The sequence below is a fragment of the Grampus griseus genome, assembly GCF_964374135.1.
Source record: "Grampus griseus genome assembly, chromosome: 4".
Lineage (NCBI taxonomy): Eukaryota > Metazoa > Chordata > Mammalia > Artiodactyla > Delphinidae > Grampus > Grampus griseus.
The window spans coordinates 141,121,853-141,149,513 of NC_138997.1; the positions used below are offsets into that span (position 1 = coordinate 141,121,853).

At 60.4% G+C, this 27,661-nt stretch overlaps 1 protein-coding gene across 2 annotated transcripts in view; it reads left to right on the plus strand.

Annotated features, from left to right (window-relative positions):
* The window catches only part of HTRA3 (HtrA serine peptidase 3), a gene marked incomplete at its 5' end in the record, with an annotated part of 29,884 nt that extends 2,952 nt beyond the window's left edge, over nt 1–26,932 (plus strand). The window contains 8 exons of one of the 2 annotated variants that reach the window (XM_082653879.1): nt 8,100–8,199; nt 10,988–11,210; nt 14,162–14,356; nt 15,069–15,101; nt 16,836–16,950; nt 22,237–22,285; nt 23,851–23,946; nt 25,592–26,932. In XM_082653879.1, coding sequence (XP_082510005.1) covers nt 8,100–8,199; nt 10,988–11,210; nt 14,162–14,356; nt 15,069–15,101; nt 16,836–16,950; nt 22,237–22,285; nt 23,851–23,946; nt 25,592–25,757 — 977 coding nt within the window. In that variant the 3' untranslated portion in view covers nt 25,758–26,932. Of the gene's footprint in view, nt 1–8,099; nt 8,200–10,987; nt 11,211–14,161; nt 14,357–15,068; nt 15,102–16,835; nt 16,951–18,103; nt 18,791–22,236; nt 22,286–23,850; nt 23,947–25,591 lie in introns of those variants that run through there. The other variant, XM_082653878.1, reaches the window with a different exon arrangement.
* Between the last annotated feature and the right edge of the window lie 729 nt (nt 26,933–27,661).

Genomic DNA, 27,661 nt, shown 5'->3' on the forward strand with positions numbered 1-27,661 from the left:
AACTGCAGCATCTGGTAGCTCCTGGGGACTCGTGAAGAGCGAGGCGTCCAGCCAAGAGAAGCTTAAGGCCCGGGGTGCTGTGCAGCTGTGCTTTTCCCTCCAGGGCTTGGCCTGGGAACTACCCTCGCCCTCCACGCTCACTGAGCTGGTCTGGAGGTGCACTGGGATCCCACAGCACCCCGTCCAGTCTGTCTTCCCAGGCCTCTCCCCTTCCCATGCACCTCCACACGGTGGCCCGAGGGGGCGGGCATGAGACGCACGTCTCCCCAGCCCAAAGCCCTTCTGTGACTCTGGGACCACTGGCTCTGGGACCAAGCAGGACTTCTGATGCAGCCTGCAGGCTCAGTACGTCCTGGCCTCTGCAGCCTGCCCACCATCACCCCCACCAGCTGAGTCCTTGTGAAATCCCTGATCATCTGTGTTGTGAGGGACAGATGACAATGTGTGGAACTCAGGGGAGGGAGAACCCATCTCCGGGATGGGGAAAGACATAGATCAGGGAAGCCTTCCTGGAGGAGGTGGCGTCTAAACAGCCATGGAGAGGTTGATGCAAAGAGAGCCTGTGCTGAGGAGGACAGCAGGAAATGCTGAGCGTAAGCTGGTGCCAGATGGAGGAGCTGTGAGGGTGACCCATCTTTAGGAGGTGAGGGACCCCTGAAGGCTTATGGGTAACAGGTTTACAGAGTGGGTACAGGGGCCCAGCTAGTGCGAGGTTGGTGCCCTGAGGAGGAAGAACTGATGAGGCCTGAGCTAGGGGGACAGCCGAGGGGGACAGGCTCCAGAAGCATTAGTATCTCATGACTGATGGGGGTAGGGGGTCAGGGTGGGTGGCGGGGCCTCTCCTGGAGCAGCGGGTTCGGAGAGCTGTGGTCAGGTTCTGGCGGGGGACTCTGGCATGGAGGGTGTCTAGTGGGGCACGGGGTTCTGTGACAAGAGCCTGGCTGGTGAGTGGCCCTGTCCGTGTGTTGGCAGCAGTATTGCTCCGTTTGTGTCGTTGAGAAGGGGTGGCCTAGGTTTGGGACAGGGTAGCAGGCTCATCACCTCTCCAGGCTTTGGGGGCCCCGCCATGACCTGTGGGGCCTGTGGAGCTCCACCCCCACCCAGCCCAAATCCAGGTCCGTCCTTGCCTTCAAGTCCACGTCCGAGGGGACCCAGCAGAGACGCCCAGCCGCTCTGGGGATGAACTGCCCTGACTTGGTCACACTGCGAGCACTGTGCTGGGTGAGCTGGAGCAAGGGTGTGGCAGACTCAACCCACTGGCTGCGTCCACCTGGCCTGACACGTACGTACCTCTCAGCTGCCGGGAGCTCTGGGGAAATGAGGCCAAGCAGAGATTCACTTGGCCTCCTTGGAAGCCTGAGGTTCATGCAAACTGGATGACGGAGTAGCCAGCGGCTGATCAGGTGAGCCGGTGTGTCCTGCCAGAGGGTCTGAAAGCGGCCTCCTCCTGGGCCTGCCCTGAGGGTGAGAAGCCACCAGGTTTTACCAGGGTCAAGGGCGAGACCTTGTGCTCTGGGCTAAACACGCATCGTGTCTGGGTGTTTTCGTCACGGCCCTTTAGAAGAAAAGACTCATCAAGGTATAGCGGGCTACCCAAGGTCACCAGGTGGGGAGGGACAGCTGTGCTGAACCCGGGTCCTCCTGCCTGTGCGTCTAGTGTCCTGTACCCCGGGCAGGCCTCCAGCACCTTGAGGAAGTGGCCTCCCTGCTTGGTTTTGATAAGGGTGTTGAATAAACAGGTTGGAAAGAGAATAGAATCACAGACCCCTTGTCCTCAGTGTAGCAAAGATGTGGCCAGGACGTGTGGGTGTGTGCGCATCCCAAACTGAACGCCCGGTCTGGTGCAGAGGGTAGCAGTGCACAGCCTGCCCAACTGTATTCTCTAGCCCCTCTAGCAAATAATGGGCAGAGCCACAACTGGGACCCAGTTCCGTTCCCGGCTGCTCAGGGGTGAGTCCCAGCTCTACCACTTCCCGTGGAGAGACGCTGCAAGTCTAAGCTCTCCACGCCTCAGTTTCTTCATCTGTGAAATGGGGACAACAGATCCTCCTCACTGGGTCATTGACAATCAACGAGATAATGAATTTCAAGTGCTTTGCACGATGTAAGCGTTAATTAATAGGCGTTAGTGGGAATAAACCTAAATGCTGACAAATGGACGTATCTGACATAAGTGGAGTTTGTGAGAGGAAGGTGGGGCAGTGGAGGACGGGAAGGATCTGGAGGGCAGTGTTTGTGGAGCGGCTGCCACGTGCCAGGCCCTGCCCACGGGGGTTCCACTGGCCTCGTTTAGTACCCACGTCACAGCTGAGGAGCCTGAACCCAGACGAGTCAGCTGACGGACCAGTCAGGGCAGGGAGGGCTTCCTGTAAGAGGAGAACCAGGGGCTGACCCCACCTTGGCTTCCGTGGCTTGGGCGGCCCTGTGGGCATCCCGGAGTCCTGCCTGGCCTGTGGGGCCCCTTTGACAAAGCACAAACGAGCTGATAGCCGAGCCCTCTCCTCCACAGGGTTGGCTGCAACCCCAGTGGGATTCACAGCCAGAAAAGCCAGGCTGGCCCCTAAGCTGAGGACCGGCCAAGGCTGGGCTCTTCTGGGGGTGGGACAGCCAGTGCCCCTGGCTGAGGACCAGTACGGGGAGAGAGCCGTGCCGGGGGTCGGGGGTCTGGGACCTGGCTGCAGGCCTTGGCGGGTCTCCTGACCTCTCGGAGCCTTTTTCCTCACCTGTAAAATGGGTGAAGATTCCTGCCCTGCAGAACTGCTGTGAGAACTCCCCGCTATCATAAGTGCCCAGAACCCCGGCTGGCGTGGCTCACAGAGAGGGAGTTCCGGCTGCAGCCCTCAGCCCTGGCTTCCAGAGACGGGAGCCTGGGGGTCGCGGACAGCAGCATCGCCCCCCGGGAGCTGTAACCGCTGTCTTTGGCTGGGGGGAGACAGTTCACTCGGGGACAGGCATGTTTTCAAGAAAAAGAAAAACACAGGCAGGGAGCCGTCCTGGGAACTAATCAGACCCGGAAGACGGCTCTTGGGGCTTTGAAGCCTGCCCCTTGTGGGTGGTGGGTGGGGCCTGGGGTGAGGGCGAGAGGCTGTGGGGGAGCCCCTGGTAATTCCCCTGCTCCCTTGCTGCTCTCCGCTCACCACTGTGGGTCAGGGGCGCCCAGCCCACGGGGACAGTCTTGAAGGACAGGTCTGGGAGGGGTCACCAGGTGCCTTGGGCCCCAGACGAGTGAGCTCGGTCACTGAGCCCACTGAGTCAGGTCAGGCTCCCCAGGGGAGGTGAGTTGGCCTGGGCCTGGCGGTGCTGAGGGAGGGACTGATTACAAAGGTTTGGGGGGACACTCAGAGCACACATGCTTGGGGAACCAGAGCCGAGGGTACCGGGTCGGGGGCGTGTGGCAGTAGCAAGGCTGCAGATGTAAATGGGACCTGGACACCCAGGTCTGTAAGCCCTGCTGAGAGGTTGCCATCTGGCCTACAGGCTGTAGTCAGTGTTATGGACAGATGGGCGCAGCCTGGGACCTTGTGGGCACCTGCGGATGGCCCCTCCATTCCCAGCTCTTACCTAACTACTGGGTGATGGGGGGGCGGTGTCTTCTGATTGCAGGAGGCAATAGAAGAAGGGGCAGTGACCTCAGAGTTAGAGGAAAGAACTGGGTCTCGGTCCTGGCTCTGCCCATCGTGTGCTGGACGGGTGATGCACACGGTTGTGCAGGTTGCGCACTGCACAATTCCAAGGGAGGTAGTCACGCTGTGATGTTTGTTAAGAATGGTCCTGGAGTTGTGCAGTACACAACCCGTGCAGCAGGATCAGTGGCCCTGTGGGGTGTCTGGGCCAGTCACTGTCCCACCCTGGGCCTCGATTTCCCCATCCGTGCCATGGCAGTTGTGACTGTCCAGAGCTGACACATCATGGGTCCTCTCTCAGTCTGCCGCTGTGCCGGAAGCCCTGACACGCAGACATGTGGGAGGTGGAGCCCCGGGCCCCGCCTGGCTCCCTGCCAGCCCTTCTCCCCGTCCCTTTCCGCCCTGGCTGTGCCCCTTCCTCTTGCGGGAGGGCGCCACCGCTGGACACCTGGCCTTGTTTGCTTTGCTCTGTGTCGAGTCCTTCCTGACTAGAACTTCCAAAGCCTGTGGATTGCAGCTCATTTTTGAAAACAAACAAAAGAAATGCTAACAGCTGAGTCTGGTCAAGACTGACTGTTGACTTCAGAACTTTGGCTCCAGGACAGTGTGAGGGCGGGGATGGGGGTTGTCAAAACCCCCAAATAAACAGCGTCTGCCTCCCAGCCGTGGGGCCCAAGGTTTTCATGTGGAAAGAGGCAGTGGGAACCACGTCTTCCCTTCCCACTGATTCATGGGATGATTCATCTGTGTGTGGGGAAGAGGACCAGGGAGCAGGCCCTGCCTGCCTCCCACCTCCTCCCCACCACCCACCTCGCCAGCTTAAAGAGACAGGGCCTGGCAGGGCCTGTGTCACCCGCCGGCTGACCCAGGAGCTCCGCAGGGGAGCCCCAGGCCGTGGGGTCAGGGCGGGCGCGCGCTCTGAAGTCCATGGGACCTGGGGCTCTAGCTCCAGGCCTGTCTCCACCCTAAACCATCTTTGTCTCTGGCCTGTTTCCTGGGACACACTGACGCTGCTCTTGTGAGGCTGCTCCCCCCAAAACCTGGTTAACAGGCTGAACAGTGTTCTCTGTGGTGGTGTTTGCAGACCTACTGTGTGCTGGGCCGGATGGGGTCAAGCGGAGCATCCTCGTCCTTGGGTTAGGGTCAGGCCCTCCCTCCCGTGCCCCCTCTCAAGGGCTGCCTTGGGGGCTCACGTATGCTGCTTACAGCTGGGCTATCGGGGAATCCGGACATGTGTGTGTCCCGGAGGAGCTGGTGCCTGGGTGGGAGGTGAGCCCAGCCCGGCTTCCCCTCGGAGCTTCCACAGCCCGCCAGTCACCAGGGCCCTGCCGGGGATGCTGGGAAACACAGTCCGGCCTCTCGCTGTCTCACACCCCAGCCCAGCTCACAGCCCGTCCAGGCCTTCCTCTCTCTCTTCTGTTTCTTTCTATAGCTAACTTGCTCACGGGAGGACATTTGGAGAATCCACAAAAGAAAACAAAACCACTCGTGACTTCACCTCTGGCCCCGAAATACCCACCGTGAAATATTCTGATGTGTTTCCCGCCAGCCTTTGGCCTGTGAATACTTTCCAGAGGGTTTTCGTTTTTAAATCATGAAACTGAGGGTCACCTATTTTAAGTGATCTCTGGAGAGACCACATTGGAAAGAAAAGCATCTGGTGGGAGGCCGCTGTGCCGTCCAGATCTGCGGGTGGCCAGGTCGGCTCCTCGGCCGCTTGGGCAGCTCGGGGCGCTCAGCCTGCGGGACCTGCGCTGGGTCAGCCAGGGGCTGGACAGACGCGCCTAGAGCTTTGGAGTCCCTGAGATCTGGGATGGAGTCGCGTGGCAACGCAGCCTCTTCTGATCTGATGTGTTCACCCCTCCTCTGTCTTATTCACACTGGGCCCAGCTTGGAGTCAGCCGAATCCACCCGTAGCTGCCCTCGTGCGTGAGGCTGTGTCTTTGCATCTCTGTTCCCCTCCTGGTGTGCTCTTCCAGGCCTGGATTAGGGGTGCCACTGGACTCCCCCATCTCACCCTGGGCCTCCCCTTGTCCCGTCACTGGTGACGCAGTGCTGTGCCTGGCTGGTCACTGTCCTGTCCCCAGCACTGAGCACACACACGGAAGGCACTCAGCATCCCTATGAGATTGAGTGTGGTGGGTGAGGCATTATGCTGGGAGCCCCAAGGAGGGCGGGAAGAAAACTGCCAGGGGGGCTGCCTGGAGGAGGTGAGATTTGAGCTGCATCCAGGACAGGCCAGAGCATCGTGGTAGGGAAGACTGGGGAGTGGTCCACGTGGGAATGGTGGGTGATGGAGCAGAGACTGGGGGTAAGTGGCCCCCACGGCTTACAGAGCAGGGAGGGGCGACACCTGGCCTCACCCACCTGGGCTTGCCCGTTCCAGCACGGCATGGTGGGCACGAGCCTTGGCCAGAGTAGATCCAGGCCTGGTGCCGAGTCCTCCCCACTGCCTGGGGTCCTCCGGGACCTTGGTGATGTGGGGATTGCCTAGCAGGGGAGCTTCTTGTCAGAGAGCAGAACCTGGAAGTCACCAGGGCCCTGCCGGGGATGGAAGGGGCAACAAGGTTGGTGGCTGGCTTCCTTCCCTGTGCCTTTAAGATAGAGCATGAATGCAGGTTCCCAGTGCCCTTGGGATTGGGCCGGCAGAGCTAGGCTCGGGCCCCACGGGCTAGCTGACAGGTAGCTTCTCCTCCAGAGTTTCAGGGACTGTTGGCTATCCACGTGGAAATAAACGTGCCTGACACCCACGTGTGCTGGGAGAGGCAGAGTCGTGGCCCGGCATGGGCCTTGCCCACAAACACAACCTCTGAATCTTAGACACCATCCCTCCACTGGGCTTTGCCTCTGGGAGGAGGGCTCTGGGCACGGTGGTCCCTGGCGGCCGCAGTTTGATCATCAGGGAGCCACGAGGTGGCCGGCAGTGGGCCACGTCTCCCAGCCAGTCTCCAGCCACCCTGGATAGGCGGCCTTTGATTCAGGCTGACCGCAGGGGGCTGGGCCCGCCGTGACCGGTGCCCACAGGCTGGTTGAGAGGCAGACATCACAGGATCCGTGGGGTGGGCCCTGCTCGCCTCCCCGGACTGAGGAGCCCAAGGCAAGCTCTCCTCTGGGCCCCGAGTCCCAGCTCAGGCTTAATTCAGTCAGGGCCTTGGGGGGCCACAGTGGGGAGGGGAGGGCCCTAAGGAAGGGAGCCCTGCAGCCCCTGTCAGGAGCCTGGTTCTCGAGCTGAGCCTCAGGTTTCCCCACCTTTAGGATGGAGCTGATGACCCCTGCCAGGGCTGCCCCCCTGGACAGCTGGGGAGATGAGTCGGGCTGCGGATGGGGACCGCATTTGTCCACGATGTTTATGCGGCACCTACTGTGGCCTTGCCCCCTGCGCCTGTGCTGCACCCAGCCTGCTCCCTCCCGTCCCTTTGGAGAACCAGGAAAACCAGATTTTCTCTAGATCCTGATGCTCAGTCACTTCCCAGAGACCATCAAGAGACACCAGCTGCGAAGCTGGACCTTACGGGCCGAGCCCTCTTTGTTCGCCAACATCAGGGAGCGGTGGGTGGTGGGCTCGCCCCAGCCCCTCCCACCCCTGCCGAGGCAGGGAGCGTTACAGTTGGCAAGTCACAGCCTGTTCCCACAGCTCCCTGGGGGATGGGGGCGGAGAGGCACCGTTGGTCTCACAGTTCAGGTGAGGTGTCGAGGCCCAGAGAGGGTAAGTGACTTGCCCAAAGCCACACAGCTGGAGCCCAATGGTGCTCAGCCCAGGACTCATTTCAGGCCCTGGGAGCCCTTACAAGCAGGGCTGGGCAGCGTGGGTTCCAGACAGCGCCGGTCTCTGGCGGGGACCTGGGAGACCCCAGCACGTGCCCGAACAGGGAGACCAGAGAGGTGTGGGCCTTGTGCCACCCACACGTCTCGGGCCTGTGGTCCTGGCGAGCAGCAGCTTCACTGCTGACGGCAGCAGAAATCTGAGCCGGCGAATGTTCCAGGGAAGGTCGTGAGCTGCCTGGTGAGCCAGCCTGGGGCCTGGCTAAGTTAGGCACAGATCAGGGTCGGGGCCCTGGCGACTCAGACAGCGGCAGCTGACCTGGCCCAGATGGGGGCCACACCATGGCCAGGAGCGTGCAGCTCAGAAGGGACCACCCAGGGGCTTCTGCTGTAACCTTGTCCAGCCACTGCAGTAGCCCAAGGCCTGGAGGGACAGGCCAGAGCTGGCAAAGGGAAGGGTCGATTTCCTCACGCCAGGACGTTGCTGTATCTGAGAGAAAGGGCAACGGCCCAGGGGGACTAGCCCAGATCCAGCCTGAGTGTCACGTCAGTGCTGTGTGGCCCAGGGCAAGTGTTCTGACCTCTCTGAGCCTCCTGGCCGGCCTGGCGATGTGAGATGAGGTAGCTCAGCATTAACCATCCGTGGGGCAAGTGAGCCCCCCTTCCCAGATGTCTGGGCCTCACTAAAGCACCTGGTTCTTCCTGCCAGTGCAGGTCTCCACCAGCTGACCAGCGCGCGGTACAAATTCAACTTCATCGCTGACGTGGTGGAGAAGATCGCGCCAGCCGTGGTCCACATAGAACTCTTCCTGAGGTACGTGGAGCCCCTCTCGCCCCTCCAAGGTCTCCCCCACATCTGCTGGGCCCAATGTAGACTCAGTTCTAGCATTGGGGGGCAGCAGAAACCAGAGCGGGCGTGGGGTCCGGCGGGCCTCGCTCAGACTGCCGAGCTGCTGGTGCCCTTGCGGGGGATGCCCCCTCCCTGACCCCCTCACCTGAGGAGACAGAGAGCACCTCTCAGGTGACCGGGCTGCGGAACGAGCAGGTGGGAGGTCGGGGGTTGCTCAGGTGTCACAGGGGTACTGAAACCGCTGGCTCCTGTGGAATCCTGGGGTCTAGTCCCAAATTGACTTATACCCCCCAAAGAGAAGACACGAAGAGCGTGACTTTTGTCAAATTTAAAGTGTTTCTTCCATCGGGTTTCCTAACCTTTTGGCCAGTAGCAGCCCAGATGAGACACACAGGGTCAGAACCCCACTCCATCCTGTTGGGGTCGGAGGCAGCGTGTGCCACGCTGCCCGAGGGGACGGTCACTGAGGCCTCGACCACGACCCCAGGGCCTTGCTTGTCTTCACAGCACTCTCCCCAAGTGGTGGAGGCCGGCCAGTGTCATTATGCCCACCTGAGGCACAGAGGACCAGGTGGCCCTGGGGGTTCCCAGGAGTGGGCAGAATTGCTCGTGCCCTGACTCCTGGCCCCAGCACAGGGCCCCCGGCTCGCCGGCTGTGGAGCTTGGGTAGTGGGAGGCCTCGTCACTGGGCAGGACTGCCCCCCATCTCTGGAGGGCAGGGACCGTGCTCACCGCTGAATGCTCCATGCGGGGTGGGGCGGGGGAGACTAATGGTGTGAGCTCAGCAATGTCGTCAGACGCCTGCTGTGTGCCCATCGCCGCGCGGGCTGCCTTTCCTACAGTTCCTATGCTGCTCCAAACAGCCCTGCCGTGTGCCCACCTCCTAAAGGAGAGGCAGAGACCAGGCAGCCTGTCCCTTAGCGCTGACAGCCTATGCACCTTCCCATGAATCCGTAAGGCGGGCTCCCGCGTTCGCATTTTCTGGATGTGGAAACAGAGGCCCGGGGAACTGCCCCAGGCTCAGAGCTGCAGAGCTGCCCCAAGTCTCTTGGACCTCAGAGCTGAGCCCATCCCCCTGCGATACGCTGACCCCTCACTGTCCTTTCCACGGGCCCCAGACCCTGAGTCGTGTCATTAAGGATATGACAACTGGACATGTGAGTGGCACGTCCCTGGCCTTGCAGGTGGCTTGGAGGGGGCAGCGTCTTTCCAGAAAGCCCCAGGCAGCAGACCCCCAAACCAGCAGGGCAGGCCGTGATGCCATTTCCTTGTCAGCCTTGGAGGCTGATGTCCGCGTGGTGAGGCCAAGGCGGCCGAGATCCCAGACACCAGAAAATCATGCACCTCTGGCTGTGACCCTGGAGCCGGAGAGGAGGCCCTGGGCTGCCTGGGGCCCTTCTGCAGACACTCGACAAATCCTACACGTGGCAGCCCCGCGGGGCTCAGGTGCGGCTGCCACTCAGGGGCCCACATGGAACGAGGCGGGGGCAGAAGCTGGTTGCTGGCGTGAGTGGACAGATGCTCTGGTCACCCTGCAGAGGGGCCAAGGGACCAGGCTGCCTGGTTCAGACCCCTGCTGTGCCCTTTCCCTGCCTGCCCCGGGCAGCTGGTTCATGTCACTGGTCCTGTTTCCCCACCTGCCTACCTTGTAGGGCGGCTGTGAGCGCGAAATGACTTGGTCCGTGGCTCAGAGGGAGCTCTTGGTGACATTAGCTGTCCCTGGTCCTGCTGATGCTGAGGTGCTGTTTCTGCACCTCCTAGAGACCCACTCCCCGGAGACGTCCCTGCCATCCCTGCTCCTTCCCTCCCGTTGTCTCTGCCAAGCAGCCTCAGGCCCCGATGATCTGCTCCACGCAGTCCCTGCCCTGGGGTCCCAGAGGCGACCGACCCCCCTCCCGGGGGGTGTCCCGAGCTGTGTCGGGCATCCTGGGAGCTGAGGTTGCTACTCTGAGGGCTCCAGCCGCGGCGGGGTGCTGTCCCCCACCAGAGGATGCTGACTCGGGCTCCATGCCAGCTGCATCACCTGTTCCATCCCATCTCACGGAGGCAGATGCTAAGGCCGGTGTCCCTGCCCTGCTACGTCCAGGGCTCCCCCTGTAGGCACGTGGCGTGGAATTCACGGAACGGAGCCTCGCCAGCTCTGCTCCTCGCGCCAGCTGGGGCTTCAGGGTAGGCAGCAGTGGGGAGGCGCCCGAGGGAGATGGGAGCACGCTCCCCTCAGTGTTTAGACCCTCTCTCTGCGCAGCCAGAGATCTGGGACACTGACATTCCCTGGGGACCTGCTGTGTGACAGTCCACGGAGGCCCGGTGCACATCCTGCATCTTCCCTATGCCAGGAGCAGCCCTGCTTGTTGACCAACTGCCTGCAGGCCCCCGGCTCAGTGGAGCCGGTGTTGTTAGCCCATTGCCTAGATGGGGAGACTGAGGCTCAGAGGGGCCGGCCTCCTGCCCACAGTCAGGCAGATGTGCGTGGGGGCTGGACTTGAGGTTAGAATCATGGTCTGTCTGGCTCCAGGGCAGGAAGCGCCTGGTGTGTCGTCACGGGTCTGACGTTCACGGGCCTCCTGACTCATCCTCGCGGATGGCGAGTCGCAGATCGTGGGCCCCTCTTTGTGGCCGTGAAACGGGTCTAGACTTTATGACCTGGCCGAGGCCACAGCCAGGAGGTGGCACAGCTGGGATTCGACCCCGGCCCACCGCTGCGGCCGACCCCCGCCCCAGTCCTGAGCGCCCGCCGCTCGCCTCCCTGCAGACACCCTCTGTTCGGCCGCAACGTGCCCCTGTCCAGCGGCTCAGGCTTCATCATGTCAGAGGCTGGTTTGATCGTCACCAACGCCCACGTGGTGTCCAGCACCAACACCGTCTCGGGCCGGCAGCAGCTCAAGGTGCAGCTGCAGAACGGTGACACCTACGAGGCCACCATCAAAGACATCGACAAGAAGTCGGACATCGCCACCATCAAGATCCACCCCAAGGTGAGTGGGCGGCGGGGGAGGGGGGCCCTTCCTGGGCGGCGGGGGAGGGGAGCCCTTCCTGGACCCCAGGGCTCTGAGACGCGCTGGCCCAGCCCTCCCGTCGGACGCTCGGAGGAACTGAGACCCCCGGGGACCGGCGATATGTCCCCAGTCTTGGGTCTAGTCAGACTAGAACCCGGGCGTCCGGACATCGCCCTGCGCTTCCCCTGAGCCGCCCGTGCAGGGCAGAGCTGGCTCTGTGCCGCCCGTAGCCACTCCCACACGGAGGGTCTCCGAGGCCCAGGACACTTCCGTTGTCCCTCCCGGGCCCATTCCTGGGGATGCCACTGTCCCCGTGGGGGTGACAGAGGCCAGTGGGGAGCACTTGGGATACTTGTCCCCCTCCATCCCCCCACTTCCACATCGGCACCCCAGCTGAGCAGGCAGACCCACCCCGGGGCCACAGTGCTCCTCCGTGACTCCCACTGGCCATTTCTGGGAGGCCAGCCTGTGTACAGCCCCCAATCCCCACCATAGCCCTTGGTGGGAGGGGAGCCAGTGTCCGGCTATTTCAGAGGGGAAACTGAGGCCTGGGGAGTCAGGTGATTGCCCGAGGTCAGTCTAACCAAGGGGCCCACTCAGCTAAGTCCTAGACTCCTTCCAGCGAGTTTCTTGTCGTCCAGCGCTGTGGTCACGACTCTGTGGGCCACTGCGGGCTCACCGACGGTGACCTGTGCCCTACCTACGCCGTGAGGCCCCTGAGGGGCGGCCCGTCTGGGCTGGCGAGTCCAGCTTGCCTGAGTCTGAACCTGGTTTCTGCTCTCTCTGAATAAAGCTGCCAGCACTTGAGATGATCGGTCTTTTGCACGGAGGTGTCCTCTTACCCGATCACGGGAGAGGAGGTTTAGCGGCTCCACGCCGCTATCCTAACGGAGACCCTTGCCCACTTTTGAGCCCTTTCCCAGTAGTTATTGAGTCTGGGAACACCATGTCCATTTCAAAGATGAGAAAACTGGGGCTGGGGGAGGAGGGATGTGCTCAAGGACAGAGGCTGGCACACTTCTGTGAAGCACCAGGTAGTAAATGATTTAGTCTTCACGGGCCCTGTGGTCTCTGTAGCAACTGCTCTGCACTGGACTGGGAAAATAGCCACAGGCCAGCTGGCTGGGCTGTGGTCCAAGAAAAGATTATTTACAGAAGAGGCTGCTGGATTGGGCTGGATTTGCCCAAGGGCCACAGTTTGCGACCCCTGCCCAAGGACCCCTGTGGGGAGAGGTAGAGCTGGATGAGACCCTAGGTCTGGCTGTCTCTGGGTCTCTCCCCTTCCAGGCACTGCAATCCCAGGGGGGGCAGGGGCGCACCCCAGCGGCCACCTGGGGCCAAAGATGCCAGCAGAGTCAGTAAGACCCAGGTGCCCTGGTGCCCAGAGATGCCCAGCGCCTGCAGCGGTTCTCATGACGGCAGGTCTGCCTCTTAGCCTCCGAGCCCTGCACATGGGATCACACCAAGCTCTGGGGAAAGCTGCCGACCCGCGTTGTCCCTCTGGGTCCTCACCCCGACTGCAGCGCCCCGTTCCTCCACCTGGGACCCTTCGTGCCACTCACTGAGGCTTCGCCGTCCAGCAGCACAGAAGGTGGCGCATTGAGACCCCACGTCTCCCACGTGGGCACAGCCGCTTGGGGTCACCTTAACCCGCACGGAGGTCCCCTCGCTCCGTTTACAGGCGTTTACCTTTCCACCTTTGTCGAGAGCTGCTATGAAAAACGGGAAAATTCTTACTTGACGTGGTGGCACTGCATAAAAAGGGGAGACTCCTGACATGGGAGCAGGGAGCAGAGGCCAGATGGAACCCACAGTGCCGAGGGTCCACGGTGCGGGAGCCTGCCCCCCGACTTCCAGAGTTAGCCGAGGGCCCTGGGATCTGAGCGCGGCCATCTCCGGGGCTTCTCTTCCTTTTTCCATTGTGTAGTTTAGAAGCTTTACTCCCCTGCACAATCAGCACATGGATTTCATGTTATTTAGTTCACCTGGAAGTTTGCTTCCTGCAGTTGCCTTTGTCACTTACGCACCATTGGTGGGGAAACTCCAGCACCTTGTAGAGAAGACTTTTATCTGGAAATAAGGACAGACCCACAGGAAGCTGCAGAAGTGGTGCTGAGGGGTCCCACGTGCCGCCCCTCCCCCCGGGGTGACGTCTGACATGAGGGGTGCAGCATCAAAACCAGGAAACCCTCCAAGCTCACGGGCATCTCCTCCTCTGAGCTTGCCCCCTGCAGCTTCCAGAACATGGAGACAAATAAGGCACGGCCCCTCTCAGAGCTCCCAGTCCAGCTGCAGAGTCAGACAGACAGACAGAGAGGCCCCGCTGGCTCCAGGAGAAAACAGGAGAGGAGAGTGCGGGTGTCCTCGGCGTGCAGAGGCGGGACGGGGATGCAGAGCGTGGTTAAGTCGCTTTATCTGTCTGGCCTCAGCTTCCCTGTGTGTCTGTATTGGGAGGTCAGGTTGAACTGCATCAGATTCCAAAACCAGTTTCGCGGGTCCCCACTGGGCTCCAGGGCTCGCGCAGACCCCATTCCACACGTCAGTGTGTGCGTTTTCCGGGCGCTGCTGTCCATGGCTTTTGTCGGATTTTCAGAGGGATCTGGGACCATTGAACCACTGGGCTCAGTGACCCTGGAGGCCGTACCCCACTCGACCCTCTGTGCAGTCTCCCTATGACAGACCCCTGAGGCCCGCCCTAGGGAGACCTGTGGTTACTGGGGGGCTGAGCCCCTGCTCTGTGAACGCCAGCCCTGGGTCTCGTGGCCACCACGGGGCAGCCAGACTTGCCTTGGTCTGCAGCCCTGACTGATGGCTCTGTCCAGCTGCTCCAGGGACCACCCTGCCGGGGGCCTGGACGTGATCTGGCTCTGGTCCCACCAAAGGCCGACAGCTGAGCCCCCCCTCCCCGTGTCCTTCCCCCCTCCCCCCAGAAAAAGCTCCCGGCGCTGTTGCTGGGCCACTCGGCAGACCTGCGGCCCGGCGAGTTTGTGGTGGCCATTGGTAGCCCCTTCGCCCTGCAGAACACCGTGACCACGGGCATCGTCAGCACGGCCCAGCGGGACGGCCGGGAGCTGGGCCTCCGGGACTCAGACATGGACTACATCCAGACGGATGCCATCATCAACGTGAGCGTCCACCATAGCCACGGGGCCCTGTCCCAGAGCCCTCTCCATCCCCGGACGCACCCACGGGCTCTGGAGCTCTGACTCCCTGTGACTTCTACCCATGGGTGCCAGGCTGGCCCTGGGAGTTAGAGGCTGCTGCCCTGGCCCGGGACAGCCCTTCAGGGATATAGAGGCGTAGCCAAGGCCCCTGGAATACCTTTGCCCAAATACACAGCCCGGCCAACATTGATTATTACTATTATTGTTATTATTACTATCATGTTGGATGGCAGCTTTTGCATTCACAAAGCACTTTGACGCCCGGCGCCTGCCTCTCTGGCTTTGCCGTGGTTCAGACCCTCTTCTGGAAGCGTTAGTCTTTGAGAGACTCCTCGAGGCTGGCGGGGTGAGAAATGGTGCCCCATCCTGCGTCCGCCAGCTGCTGCTCCCCCTGTGGATGTGAGGCTGCAGGGAGCCCATGAGGTCTGTGCAGACAGCCCTGGGCAGGTCAGACCCTGATGATCAGATGGCCGTGCACTTGGCCTTTGTGGGCCTCAGTTTTCTTATCTATGAAATGGGAGACAGTGATGAGGCCTTTCGACGTTGTCCGGGGATGACATTCGATTACATGTTTCTGTGCTGGTTGGAACGGTAGTTGGAAGAAAAAGCTTCAGGAGCCCTCGGGGTCGGGGGGCTCAGGGCACAGCTCATGTCGAATTGCTTCCCCCTGCAGTACGGGAACTCCGGGGGACCGCTGGTGAACCTGGTAAGTGTCCCCTAGAGCAGGGGCCTCGGGTTCTCGGGGGCTCTGCTCACATGGCGGGTGGGGCACAGCCTCGAGGCAGGCGTGGGACCCAGAACACGGCCAACAGCCTGGAGGCCCAGGAGGAGGATGTGACCCCGAGCATGTGCTGCCCCGTACCCCCAGGGGAGCTGGTGCTGTCAGAGGAGTGAGGGACACCCCAAGAACAGCAGCCCAGGCCGGGGCTGTGTGCCTGTGTGGACCTGGGGCAGGGGACACAGGTTGGGGACGAGTCACCCCCTCTGGGTCCCCCTGTTGTCGTGTTGACAGGAGACGAGATGGACGTGCCACGCACCTCGGCACCCAGGCTCCCTGGGTTTGGTCCCTGCGTCTGGGCCGTGTAAGGATAGACCAGACCAGCTGAGGTCCAGCCCTCTCTAAGACACAGATGCCTGTTCCCCCAGTGCCAGATCCCAGGGGAACGCCTTAGCCTTGCCATTCAGGCAGTACTCGGGAGGGGACCCATCCAAGGACGGGGTCAGGAGGGACACACCCAAGCACAGTGTGAGGAGTAGGGAGGGCTCCAGAGGGACACCGGGCCGGGGGACCTGGCAGCTGACGTGGGATCCGGGAGGGCTTCCTGGAGGCGGGAGCATCTCGTCTGGGCTGTGGAGATGGAGGGTTTGGGTGGATGGGGACGTGCAGGAGAAAGATATTCCAGGGCGAGGGCAGAGCACGGGCACGGGGTGGAGGCGTACAGGCAGGTGTTGCTGCTGGAGCAACAGGTGGGAAACAGTTCAGGGAGGCTGGTGCGCCACGTCCTGATGCGGAGGCTGCGTCTCCCCGCGCCCTGACAAGCCCTAGGCTCTTCCAGCAGTGCTGAGGCCGTAGCGCTGGTGTTCAGGAAAGCTCGTGTGGGAGGACCTCAGGCCAGAGTTCAGGAGGCCACACCCTGTGGTCCAGGCGGAGGGGGATGGGCATACAGGGCCCATGAGAGACTCTCCGTCCCTGGATCCTCTCCTGGCCTGGTCCTCCCACCTCACGGCTCCTAGGAAACAGGTGGGGACGGGCACTTGGGGGACCAGGCAGGCGAAGTATGCCTTTGTCCAAAGCTCTGCGGCAGGCCCCAGAGGGGACCCCTGGTGACCAGGCCAGGCCGTGGCCTGGGTGTCGTGTGCAGACGTCACCCCCGAGGTGAACAGGAGAGCCAGGGCAGGGGTGCCTGCCGGGCTGAGGGAGGGGCTAGGTCCAGGAGAGAGGCCTCAGGCTGCAGATCCGGCCAAGCTACGCCAGCCTCGTGGCGGGCAGGGCAGGGCAGGGTGGGAGCCCAGCTCCAAAGGGACAGAAAGGAGGGGGGTGCTGGGGCGGCCCTGGGCCCACTTGCCCCCCCTGCTTCTAGAAGGCGGGGATGGGGGGTCCCACAGTCCTCACCACGTCCCTCTTGGCCTCAGCCCCTTGGAATGCTGCCTGGGGGTGTCCTCGGTCAGTGGGCTCTGCTTCTCAGGGGCAGACTGCAAGCTTCCCCGGCCGACACTCTCCAGCGATGGGGGCGGGGTCAGCTCTGGAGGCAAATGGCGGGAGAGGTGGGGGTCCCTGACCCACGTGTGAACCCCAGAGCACCTTTTCGGAGCTTCTCAGGGAGGGTGCTGATGGCCAGGGTCCCCTCTGGGAGCCGAGCCGCGGACACGCCGCTCTGCCGCTGAGGGCAGAGGTCGCCTGGGCTCCCCGAGTGACCACCCGCTCTGATCACCTGCCCAGGACGGCGAGGTCATTGGCATCAACACGCTCAAGGTTGCGGCCGGCATCTCCTTCGCCATCCCCTCAGACCGCATCACGCGCTTCCTCACGGAGTTCCAGGACAAGCACGGCAAAGGTACGCGGCTCCCACGTGGAGGCAGGGAGGCTGTCCCAGGGCTGAGCCCACAGCCTCCCGCCGGGCCAGGAGATCCTGCGGTGCTGTGTGCCCACGCTCACTCCTGACCCCGTCCTGATGTCCCGAGACCCCCGGCCCGGGATACCTCAGCCTCTTTCAGGACTGCCACTGCATGGCCGCGTTCACCCCTACGCCTCCAGACTGGCCCCTCTGGCTGGCGAGCATCAGCCTCACCTCCCACCTCCAGGGCTTTGGCACCTGGGCTTCGCTTGTCTGGGCTGCTCTGTAGTTGTCAGAACCCAGTGCTTCCTTCCTTCCATCAACTCACCCACCCACCCACCCGTCTGCCCACCCACCCACCCATCCCTTCACCCACCAACACACCATCCCTTCACCCACCCACACACCCATCCCTTCACCCACCAACACACCATCCCTTCACCCACCAACACATCCATCCCTTCACCCACCAACACACCCATCCATTCACCCACCAACACACCCATCCCTTCACCCACCCACCCCCCATCCAACCATCCGTGCACCCACTCATACATCCATCCATCCATCTAGCCTTCCTTTCTTCCTTCCTTTTCCTTCTTTCTTTCCCTCCATCCCTCTTTCCTTCTGTTCATCCATCCACCTATTCACCCTTCCTTCCTTCCAGCCATCCACCTGCCCATCCACGAGTCCTCCCTCTTTCAGCCCTCTGGCCATGCAGACTGCCGGGCAGCGTAGGCTCTACTCCGGGGGAGCAGAGCCCGAGGTCCTGATCCTTGGACATTACCCTCTTCTCATCCTCCATCTCCTCCCCCCATCCACACGGGCACGTCCCGCCCACCCTGCCTGCTCCCAGATGGCCACGAGCATCCATCTGGGAGAGGCCTTGACAAGGCCAGGTGACTGTCCCCTGTCCCTAGTAAGGACAGGCCAGCCGCCTTCCCAGAGTCGGTGGTCACAGCCACTCTCCAGAGGAGGGCCACGTTTCTGATCTCAGGACCTTTCCTGGCGGCCTCCACCTTCCCACCATTCTCTTCACCTGAGCAACTTCTCCTTCCGCCCAATTTGTCTCCCATGACCCCTCGTGGCCAGCGCCCAGACCTGACTCAGCCCTACTGCTCACACCTTCACGTTGCTCCCTGTCTCCTCCCAGCCCCTTCGCCAGCAGTCCACTGAGGGCAGGGGGATTTCTTCATGCTTGCCCCATCCTGCACGCCCCCACCAGCCAAGTGTACAGACTCCAGTACAGCCCAGACCAGGGCTAAGAGGACTGGTCCCATGAAGAACCGCAGTTGAGGACCCCGTTTGGTTCATCCGTGTCCCTTATGTGAAGACAGCCTGAAGCCAGGGCACAGCCAGTCTTCCTTAAAGAAGCTGAAGGCTTCTGTTGGCCAGGGGATCATCTCACCTCTTGAGCCCTTTTCTCCTTGGCTGCTAGGAAGCTCAGAACTTGATCCAGGGCTGCACCTTCGTACCACGCTTGGTTTTTTCTCTAATAACCAAGTTTTCCAGTTTAATTTTCCTCTGCTCCAGGGGTGCCTTTGACTTTGGCCACCTTCCTGGAAATCAGTGGGGCTGTACTTGGCACAGATTGAGCTGTGAGGTGACTGATTTGTTGGAAGTGGGGTGATAACATCCTCTTCTTTTTTCTCTCTTCCTCTGTTGTTGTACAGGGACTGTCCCCATCCTTTGTTGTACGGGGACTGTCCCCATCAGCACTGACCTCCCCCCAGGCCCCAGGGAACACTCGTCCCCTGTCCCCAGAGCTGTCACCTCCCTGAGGACATGTGGACTAATGAAAGAGCCCAACAAGTTTTAGCTGATTGACTGAATTTATAATTTTAAAGCCTTCTGAAATTGACTGATATTCACTTTTAGGTTTTTTTTTTTTAAATAAAAATACCAAATCATCCAAACCCAGTTAATCTAAATTTCTTTAAGACTGACATCTTTTTATTACAGTGAGGGAATGTTAGTTAAGGTGCACTTCTTGTTTCCATCTAGGGGTTGGGGGGCAGAGGCCTCTGGGGGACTTTCAAGGTAAGAGTGGCCCCAGGAGTGTCTGGGGGTTCAGCCAGCCTTAGGACTAACGTGTACCCACAGCGGGTGATTGAGTTAGTGGGCTGGGCCATCCTAGGTGTGTCCGCCCGGAAGGTACGCAGATAGTACACAAACTTACGCCCAGGACTGAGGGGCAGAAAAACAATGGTTCAGCTCGACTCCCTGAGTCATGTGTGACCCTGGACTTGTCCTGTCCTTCCTGGAAGCCTCAGAGAGTTGGAGAGGGAGGAAGGGGAAGAGGGCCAGTTATGCTTACACATAAGTCTAACCCTGACCACACTCGCCACTGTCATTCAACATGGTCTAGGAAGTCCTAGCCATAATAATTAAATGAAAAAAAGAAAAAAAAGAAAGAAATAAGAGGAATCTCGTGGCGGAGGAAAAAGGAAAACTGTCACTCTGTAGATGACATGATACTCTATATAGCAAATGCTGAAGGCAACACCCCAAAACAAATAGATCCCGTCAGAAAACTCAGCTAAGTTGCAGGATACAAAGTAATTTACAGAGTCCATTTTGGGGAGACAAGAGTCGATGCCGGAGACCAGTGAGGGGCCCACAGCAGCCTTTCTGGTGGCCAGGCTCGGGGGGTGGCAGCTGTGGGCTGAGGGCTGGTTGGGTCCGGGATCTATTTTGAACTTGGAGCCAATAGGACCTGCTGGACGCTGGGGTGAGTGAGGGGCATTTCCTGGGATGGGGGCCCTTGGGCAAATCAGAGATTAGTCTTGATGCCGAGAAGCCCAGGTGTGAGCATCGCTCTCGTGTCTGTCTGTTTGTTGAAGTGAGAGTCAGTTCATGGGGCGCACGGTTGACCGTGGAAAATGTACCGTTGGGTGCATTTCTCCTTCCCCGGAGAGCATCCGCCCCCTTCAGGCCATCACTTCCCCTCCCCGCCCGCATTGTTGTTTTGTTACCGTCTTTGATGTACTTGCCTCACTTTGGGTCAGCGTGGTTCCGTGACATGTTTAGAAAGAAACAGGGCACCCAGCCTCCCTCCAAGCCTTGTTTCCAGCATGCGACACGCATCACTTAGGTGATTTTCCAATAAGGACGGGAAGACGAAGGGTTGCAGTTATGATTCTGTTTCTGGAGAGCCCGCGAGCGGGCGTGGCCCGCTGCTCCGGGGTCGGGGGAGGGTGAGGAATCTCCTGCCCCAGGAGATCTAACAGGACAGCCACTGGCCTCGGGTGACCCTGGGCTACGCTTCTCGAAGCCGCGGGTTTCTTCCTCTTTGGTAAGCGTGACCTTGGGGCTGTGAGCGAAGCTGACCAGTGGCCGGTCCTCATGCCGGGAGCAGGTTGGAGGGCTGAGGCCTCAGTGCCGGGCCCCACCCCTTTCCTCTGAGGACCTCATCCAGTCTTGTGGATTTAAGTGCCACCTAGAGTGACTCCCCCAAATTTACATCTCCAGCCTGACCCCCTCCCCAACCCTAGTCTCAGATGTACAACTGCTTGTCACCCCCACACACACAAGCTGTGCGTCCCCATCCCCATTCCCCTTCTCAGTTACGGCAGCTCCATCCTTCCAGATTTTCCACCTGCGTCCAATCCATCAGCCAGCCCCGCTGGCCCTATCTTGGGGATCAGTCCGTCCCCTACTGCTCTCTTGCCATCTCCAGCTCCACCCCCCAAGCCAGCCACCAGGGACACTCACCTCCTCTCTGCTCCTCTGTCCATGCCCTTGCCCCCCACAGACTCTTCCCACTGCCAGAGGAGGTTCTTGCAGAATTTAAGGCAGACCGTGGCGTGTCTCTGTGCAAACCCTCCTCAGGCTCCACCTCACTGGGAGTAAAACCCAAAGCCCAGCAGATCGATGGGGTCAGGGCTCCCATGTGCTCTGACCTCAACTCCCACATCTCCCAACATCTCCCATGTTCCAGGGTTCCACCATCTGGAACATCCATCCATCTTCCTTGGTGAAATGTCTGTTTACATAATTTGCCCATTTTTAAAATTGGAGTTGTTCGTGTTCTTAAGTTTTGAGAATTCTTTATACATTCTGGACAGGATCCCTTTGTCAGATAAATGAACTGCAAATATTTTCTCCTGGTGGCTTGTCTTTTCATTCTCTTAAGAGCAGAAGTTTCGTAAATTTTGATGAAGTCTAATTTACCAATTTTTGTAAATGGGTTGTGAGTCTAGTGTTATATCAAAGAAATCTTTGCTAACCGAAGGTCCAGGAAGGTTTTCTCTTACATTTTCTTCCAAAAGTTTTACTTTGTGGGGTTTTAGACTTAGGACTATTATGTGCTTGGAATTAATTTTTAAAAATAGTGCCAAAGGGGCTTTCCTGGTGGCGCAGTGGTTGAGAGTCCGCCTGCCAATGCAGGGGACGCGGGTTCGTGCCCCGGTCCGGGAAGATCCCACATGCCGTGGAGCGGCTGGGCCCGTGAGCCATGGCCGCTGAGCCTGCGCGTCCGGAGCCTGTGCTCCACAACGGGAGAGGCCACAACAGTGAGAGGCCTGCGTACCGCAAAAAAAAAAACAAAACAAAACAAAGATGGGTTATTTAGAAATATATATTTGGTTTCTAAGTTATTGGGAATCTTGTAGATACCTTTCTATTAGTGATTTCTAGTTTCATTCCATTGTGGCCAGAGAGCATATTTTTATGATACGACATTTTAAAAATGTACTGAAACTTGTTTATGGTTTAAAATATGTAAATTCTATTTCTGGGTCTAAGTCATAGGCTGGGGCAGCTGGGAGCATAGAGGTACCATCTTAGCCTATTAGGTGTACAGTGCTCCAACCAGAGGGCCTGCCGCATGGTCAGAGCTCACTGGGTATTATCAATTAATATATTATTTGTGGAGAAGGCTGGGGAAGGTGACTAGTTCAGACCAGAGGAAGGTGACTTTGGGGACCCTGTGGGCTGGAGGCTGGAGAGAAGAGCCCCACTGTCCTCTGGGGTTTGGACGTGGGGCTGAGCAGGAGAGCAGATGTCAGAGCTGAGGTGGTTGGATGGTGCCTGAGAGGGTGAGGGTGGGCACGAAGCCACAAGATTAGAGCCAGGACGTCTCCCAGCCCCTCAAGAACAGCCAGTTGGAGAGAGGAAACTCCAGGTGCCTGATCACAAGGGGGCTGGGCTGGTCCAAGCAAGGCGGCTCCCGCTGCCTTCTACTAGGTGTAGGGGGTGGGGGACTTCTGCCCCTGCCCGGCTCCTTGGCGGGGACAGAGACTTCCACGGAGGCTCTAACCAAGTCCCGACGTGCTGGGTTTCTAGACTGGAAGAAGCGCTTCATTGGCATACGAATGCGGACCATCACACCCAGGTGAGTGCTGAAGGACGCTGCCCCCTGCCACCCCTCCGTTCTCCTCCCTCACCTCGAGCTTCCTCCCAGACCCTGGCCCCAACATGCCCGGCCACCCGCAGGTGCTCCGGCAGGCCAGACACACTCAGGCTTCTGAGCCTTTGCTCAGGCCGGTCCCTCTGCCTGGAATGCCTTTCCCCCTTTGCCTGATAGGTTCCTTTGGCTTCCGTAGGACTCCATTCAGGTGCCCCTCCTCCAGGAAGCCTCCCAGATGAGCTTCCTGTGGCTTCCATAACAAATTACCACAAACTCGGAGGCTCAAAACAATAGAAGTTCATTCTCTCACAGTTCTGGAAGCCCACAGTCCCAAATCAAGGTGTCAGCAGGGCTGCGCTCCCCCCGGACGCCCCAGGGGAGGATCTTCCTTGCACCTCCCAGCTTCCGGTGGTTCCAGGTGTTTCTTGGACTGTAGTTGCATCTCTGCAGGCTCTGCCATTCTCATCACATGGCGTCTTCTTCCTGTGTGTCTGTGTCCAGTCTCCCTCTTATTTCTCTTATTAAAACACCAGCCATTGGATTAAGGGCGCACTCTAAGTCAGGCTGATCTCATCTAGAGATTCTTAACCAACCATGTCTGCAAAGACCCTATTTCCAAACACGTTCTGAGGCCCTAGGTGGGCATCAGTTTTGGGGGCGGGGGGGACACTATTCTACCTCCCCAGGCGCCTCCTCTTCTCTTGCAAAGCTGTGCTTCCCTCGCCAGCATCGCCTTGGTCCCGTGGTGTCAGAATCGCCCGTCCTCAACCTTGACCATGAGCTCCTTGGGAGCAGGGACTGGGTCCTGCTCATCTGTCTGCTCCCCCCACCCCTCCCAGGACCCGGTCTACAGCAGAGTGGGTGCCTGGAAATACTAAGTGAGTGAAATAGAGAAGGGGGTGGGGAAGAGGAGGGAGAGCGAGGAAGGAAAGGAAGCTGAAGGGAGGAAAATGCAACGTCAGGTCCAAGGTTTGAAGAAGGAAGAGGTCTCTGCACTGGGGAGCTCTGGGAAGAGGTAAGCTCACCTGACTCGCCCTCCTGCCCACTCAGTCCCTAAAATGACCTTCTTCCTGTTTCAGCAACTGTTCACCTAGGGAATAGGTCTGAAAGCAATTCGGAATCAAGACCGATATGCCAATTTGTCTTCTAAAGGTGTTCTTTCCGTCTCCCTATCACCCACCCGCTCATCCGTCACACCGTCCGTCCAGGCGTCTGTCTCTCCACAGCACCATTCACCCAGTGTCTGTTCATCCTCCTCTACCTTTCCTTCCTTCCTCATCCCTCCTCCCCCCCATCCTCCCATCCGTCTGTCCATCACCCTCCCCTCTCTACACTTCTGACCATCCACCTTCACCAAGGTTTCTCTTGAGGAGCCCGTGTTGAGTAGGGGACACAGGCAAGGATCAGTGACAACCCAGAGTGGTCAGTGGCAGGACAGGGCAAGGTGGGAGCCCAGAGGAGACGCCTGGTCTGGCCCGGGTGGTGGAGAGAAGGAAGAGTCCGTTTGGAGGCTCAGAAGGAGTGCCTTAACCGTGGAACTGCCTTTTCAGTTTGGTGGAGGAACTGAAGGCCAGCAACCCAGACTTCCCGGCGGTCAGCAGTGGGATTTATGTGCAAGAGGTTATCCCAAATTCACCTTCTCAGAGGTAGGCTTCACCGGAGGAAGCAGGGAGGCTGGGCAGGTGGGTGCAGGGCCTGGGCTGGACCTCACTGATGCGCACGACCTTTAGCTTCCTGGCAGCATGACGCAATGTGGAGTGGCAGGTGGGACTCCGGCCAGTCCTCTAAGCCAGAGGCAGGCTGGAGAGGTGAAGGCCGTGCCCTTCCTTGGCCCAGAATGTCCTTTCCTTGGGTCTGGGGAGACAGAGTAGCAGAGGTCACCCCGAGCTGCGTCAGCCTGGCTCTCACCAGCCCCGTGGGCCAGCCTGGGTCTCTCTGGGCCAGTGTTCTCATCTGCAAAATGGGCATGATTCAGCCTACTCTTCCTGTCCTGTGAGACATTGTCAAGATCAGATGAGATAAAGCCTTGTTTTCTTGGAAACCACCAACTACTAGAGAAAGGTCAATTGTTGCAGCACTGTGGGCTGAGGCAGGCAGCGCGGTGGGTGGGGTCTGACGCACTTGCACGGCTGATCTGTGCCCTGGAGCAGCTCTGAGCAAGGCCTACCCCTCCTCTGCCTCAGGGCTGCATCTGTGCAGTGGGCGGGCTGCAGCAGATCCCGCTTTTAACTGTAACCCCGGGAGCTGGAGATGGTCCACGCTGAGATCTCGGGCTGCTGGAAAGGGTGAGGGCAGAGTGCGGACTGGAGCCGGGCCGGTGGGCCCCCCAGCCCCCGGGGCCCCTGCAACCCAACAGGACGCCTCCTTTCTGTTTTGTGTGCTGGGCTGGAAGACGCGGACCCCTTGTGTCCTTCCGCGTGAACACAGTACACGTGCTCAGCCCGCAGCCGACCTGCAGTAAGAATTGTTGCAATACCGCTCCGTGAATCCATGAAAGCCAGAGTAACCACCGCAGCTCAGGCTCTTTATTCCGAGTCGCCGCACCCCGCGATTCAGCAGACGGCGGTCACCGAGAGCGGCCGCACGCAGGGCACCCCAGAGCCAGACGGGAGCTCGGCGGCGACGGTGGCTGCCGCCAGCCAAGGCTGCCTGTGAGCTGTGCGTTCCACGTGCCTCATCTCAGTCAATCCTCACTGCAGCCTGGGACACGCAGGCTGCTGCTCTCGCCCCATTGCTCAGATGGGAAGGCTAAGGCTTGGCAAAGTCGCTCCTCCGAGGTCACACGGCCCACGTGTGTGGATCTGGGCGCTATCACCCATGCATCTAACCACGGTGCCACCCCGCCCGCCCTCTGGGGGGAGGGGAAGGTCACAGCGAGTCAGGTGCAGAAAGGGGGGGCCAGCCCAGCTCGCTCTGTCTCTGAAGGGAAAATCTTACGTTAGAATCAACCCCCTGGGCCTCGTAATTTGCAAATCATGTTCCCACATAGGGCTGTAGATGTGGAAACCGAGGCTCGAAGGGGCAGAGCACCTGGCCCAAGGCAGCCCAGCGAGGGAGGCTGCAGCCAGAACGTGACCCCAGCCCTTCTGATGTACAGAAGTAGACCGAGAAAGCGCTAGTCCGTTGCAGGACAGTGCTTTCCGTCTGCTGTGAGAGCCTTGCGGTCAGGGCCGTGTCCTTCCCTGTTGAAATGAATTTTCCTAATGTGCTGCTGTTAAAGCCCACTGTGCCCAGACCCGGGCCCGGGCCTCTCGGGGCGGTGCTGTGACCGCGTGTCTCTCCTGTTGGCAGAGGGGGCATCCAAGATGGCGACATCATCGTCAAGGTCAACGGGCGCCCTCTGGCCGACTCGAGCGAGCTGCAGGAAGCCGTCCTGACCGAGTCGCCGCTGCTGCTGCAGGTGCGGCGGGGGAACGACGACCTGCTCTTCAGCATCGTGCCCGAGGTCGTCCTGTGAGGGTGGGGCCCCCTCCCTCCATCGCCGCCGGAGCCTGCAGCCGGGACAGGGGCCAGCAGACGGGCTCCGCCCGGAGCCGCTGCCTCCCTTGGGGTCAGGACAAAGGACCGAGGTCGGTCCTCAGCAGAGCCAGAGGCCTCCTCCCGGCCGTCCAGGGCCAGAGCCACGGGCTGGGCTTGGCCAGGGGTCCGCATCTCAGCCTTCTGGGAGGACTGGCCCCAGCATCACGGTGCCCCTGGGGGCAGCCCAATGTCCCCCCCGCCCACCAAATGCTCCTGAGGGCCCTTCCAAGTTCCCAGATCTAGAAAACTCTTCTATTTGCCCGGAGGAAGTCCCATCCTCTCTCCCGCCTTCCTGCCTTTGCACCTGTTGATAGGATACCTCTCTCTGGAATGCCCGCTGCCCCACCCCTCCCCTCACTGACTCTCACCTGTTCAGGTCTCAGCCCCCCAGCCTCCTTCTCTCCCAGGTGCGCCTCCCTGGCCTCCCACACCCAATAGCACAGCGCCCACCATGTTGAATGACCAGGGCTGTCTGCCCGGCCAATCTGCTCCCCTTGAGGAGTCAGGTGTGGCGGTTCTGGCCCGGAGTTGGCACCGCGGGATGTCCCCTGGCCGTCCAGCCAAGCCCCAGGGCTTGGCGATGAGGTCCGCCTTCCCAGGCGCAAGAGAAGCTGGCAGGGAGCAGAGCGTGTCTGACCCCCTGGAAGACCGCCCGTCCTCCGGGAGGGGCCCCTGGGGTGGAGGGCGGAGGGCAGAGGAAGCTGGGACCTGCGGGGGGGAGGGGAGGGGAGGGCTGAGCCGGCTACACCTCCCCTGGCTGTTCTGTGCAGCGGGACTCACGGCATCACCCAGGAGCAGGCGAGGTGCCTCCCTCTCCGCGGGGAGCCTGTTTCCAGGTGCAGCCGGTCCCCCATGTTGCTTGTACTGTATGTTTCTCTACTGTATGGGAATTAAAGTTTACAAGCACATGGTCCTGTGCCAGCAGGGGCGTCTGGGGCAGCCCACCCGCCGCTGTGCCGCTTCTCCTGACCCAGAGCTGACACATCAGTGGGCACAGAGACCCGGGCCTAACCGCCTGGAGCACCCAGGCATCGCCACGCCCCAGCCGCCCCACCACTCAGCCCTGGCTCCCCACTTGCTCCCAGCCCCCCGGTCCCCGGCAAGACCCCTCCCTTCCCCGTGTCGTGGCCTCTCCCCCCAGGCAGCAGGGTCCTGAGACCTCCGAACTCCTGGCAGTCGGGCAGAGCCCTTGGAGAGGCGCCTGGCTGGCAGCGGCGAGTCCGCTGAGTGTGCAGTGTGTGCCCGGCCAGGCCGTGTGATAAAGGCTTCCCTGCATCTGTGCTGTGTCATCCTCACTGCAGAGACCACCCAGCAACAGGGGATGAGGCAGAACAGGAGAGACTAAGCTCGCTGCCCAGGGACACCGCAGGGGCTGCCCAGGGATGGCGGGAGCTGTGAACTTGCCCAGGGCCAGCTCCCAGGGTCACAAGTGGGGTTGTGAGGGTGAGGGGCGCCCATCAGGGCTGAGAGGGAGGGGCCCAGCCCTGTGTTCTGGACCACCGGCCCGGAAGGATCAAGTTCCCTTGGTTCCAAACCTTACAGCGCGGCAGGGTCTGCCGCCAGCCGGCCTCTGTGTGACCGCCGCCACCTTCTGCCTCGGGGGTGGGGCGGGGGAGTGACCTCAGACTGCAGACTGCAAGCTTTTCCGAGCTCCGAGAGCCTGGGGTTCAGTAGGTCCAGACTTAAATGACCCACCACGGGGCGAATTTCAGGAGGTGGTCTCAGACGGCCATGGCGGCAGCCGGAATCACGCTCAGTACCTAGAAGGGCTCACGGGAGGTGCGTGGAGACAGGCACGCCGGGCGCTGGAGATGCTGAGTGTGGCCAGCTGGCTGGCTGGGG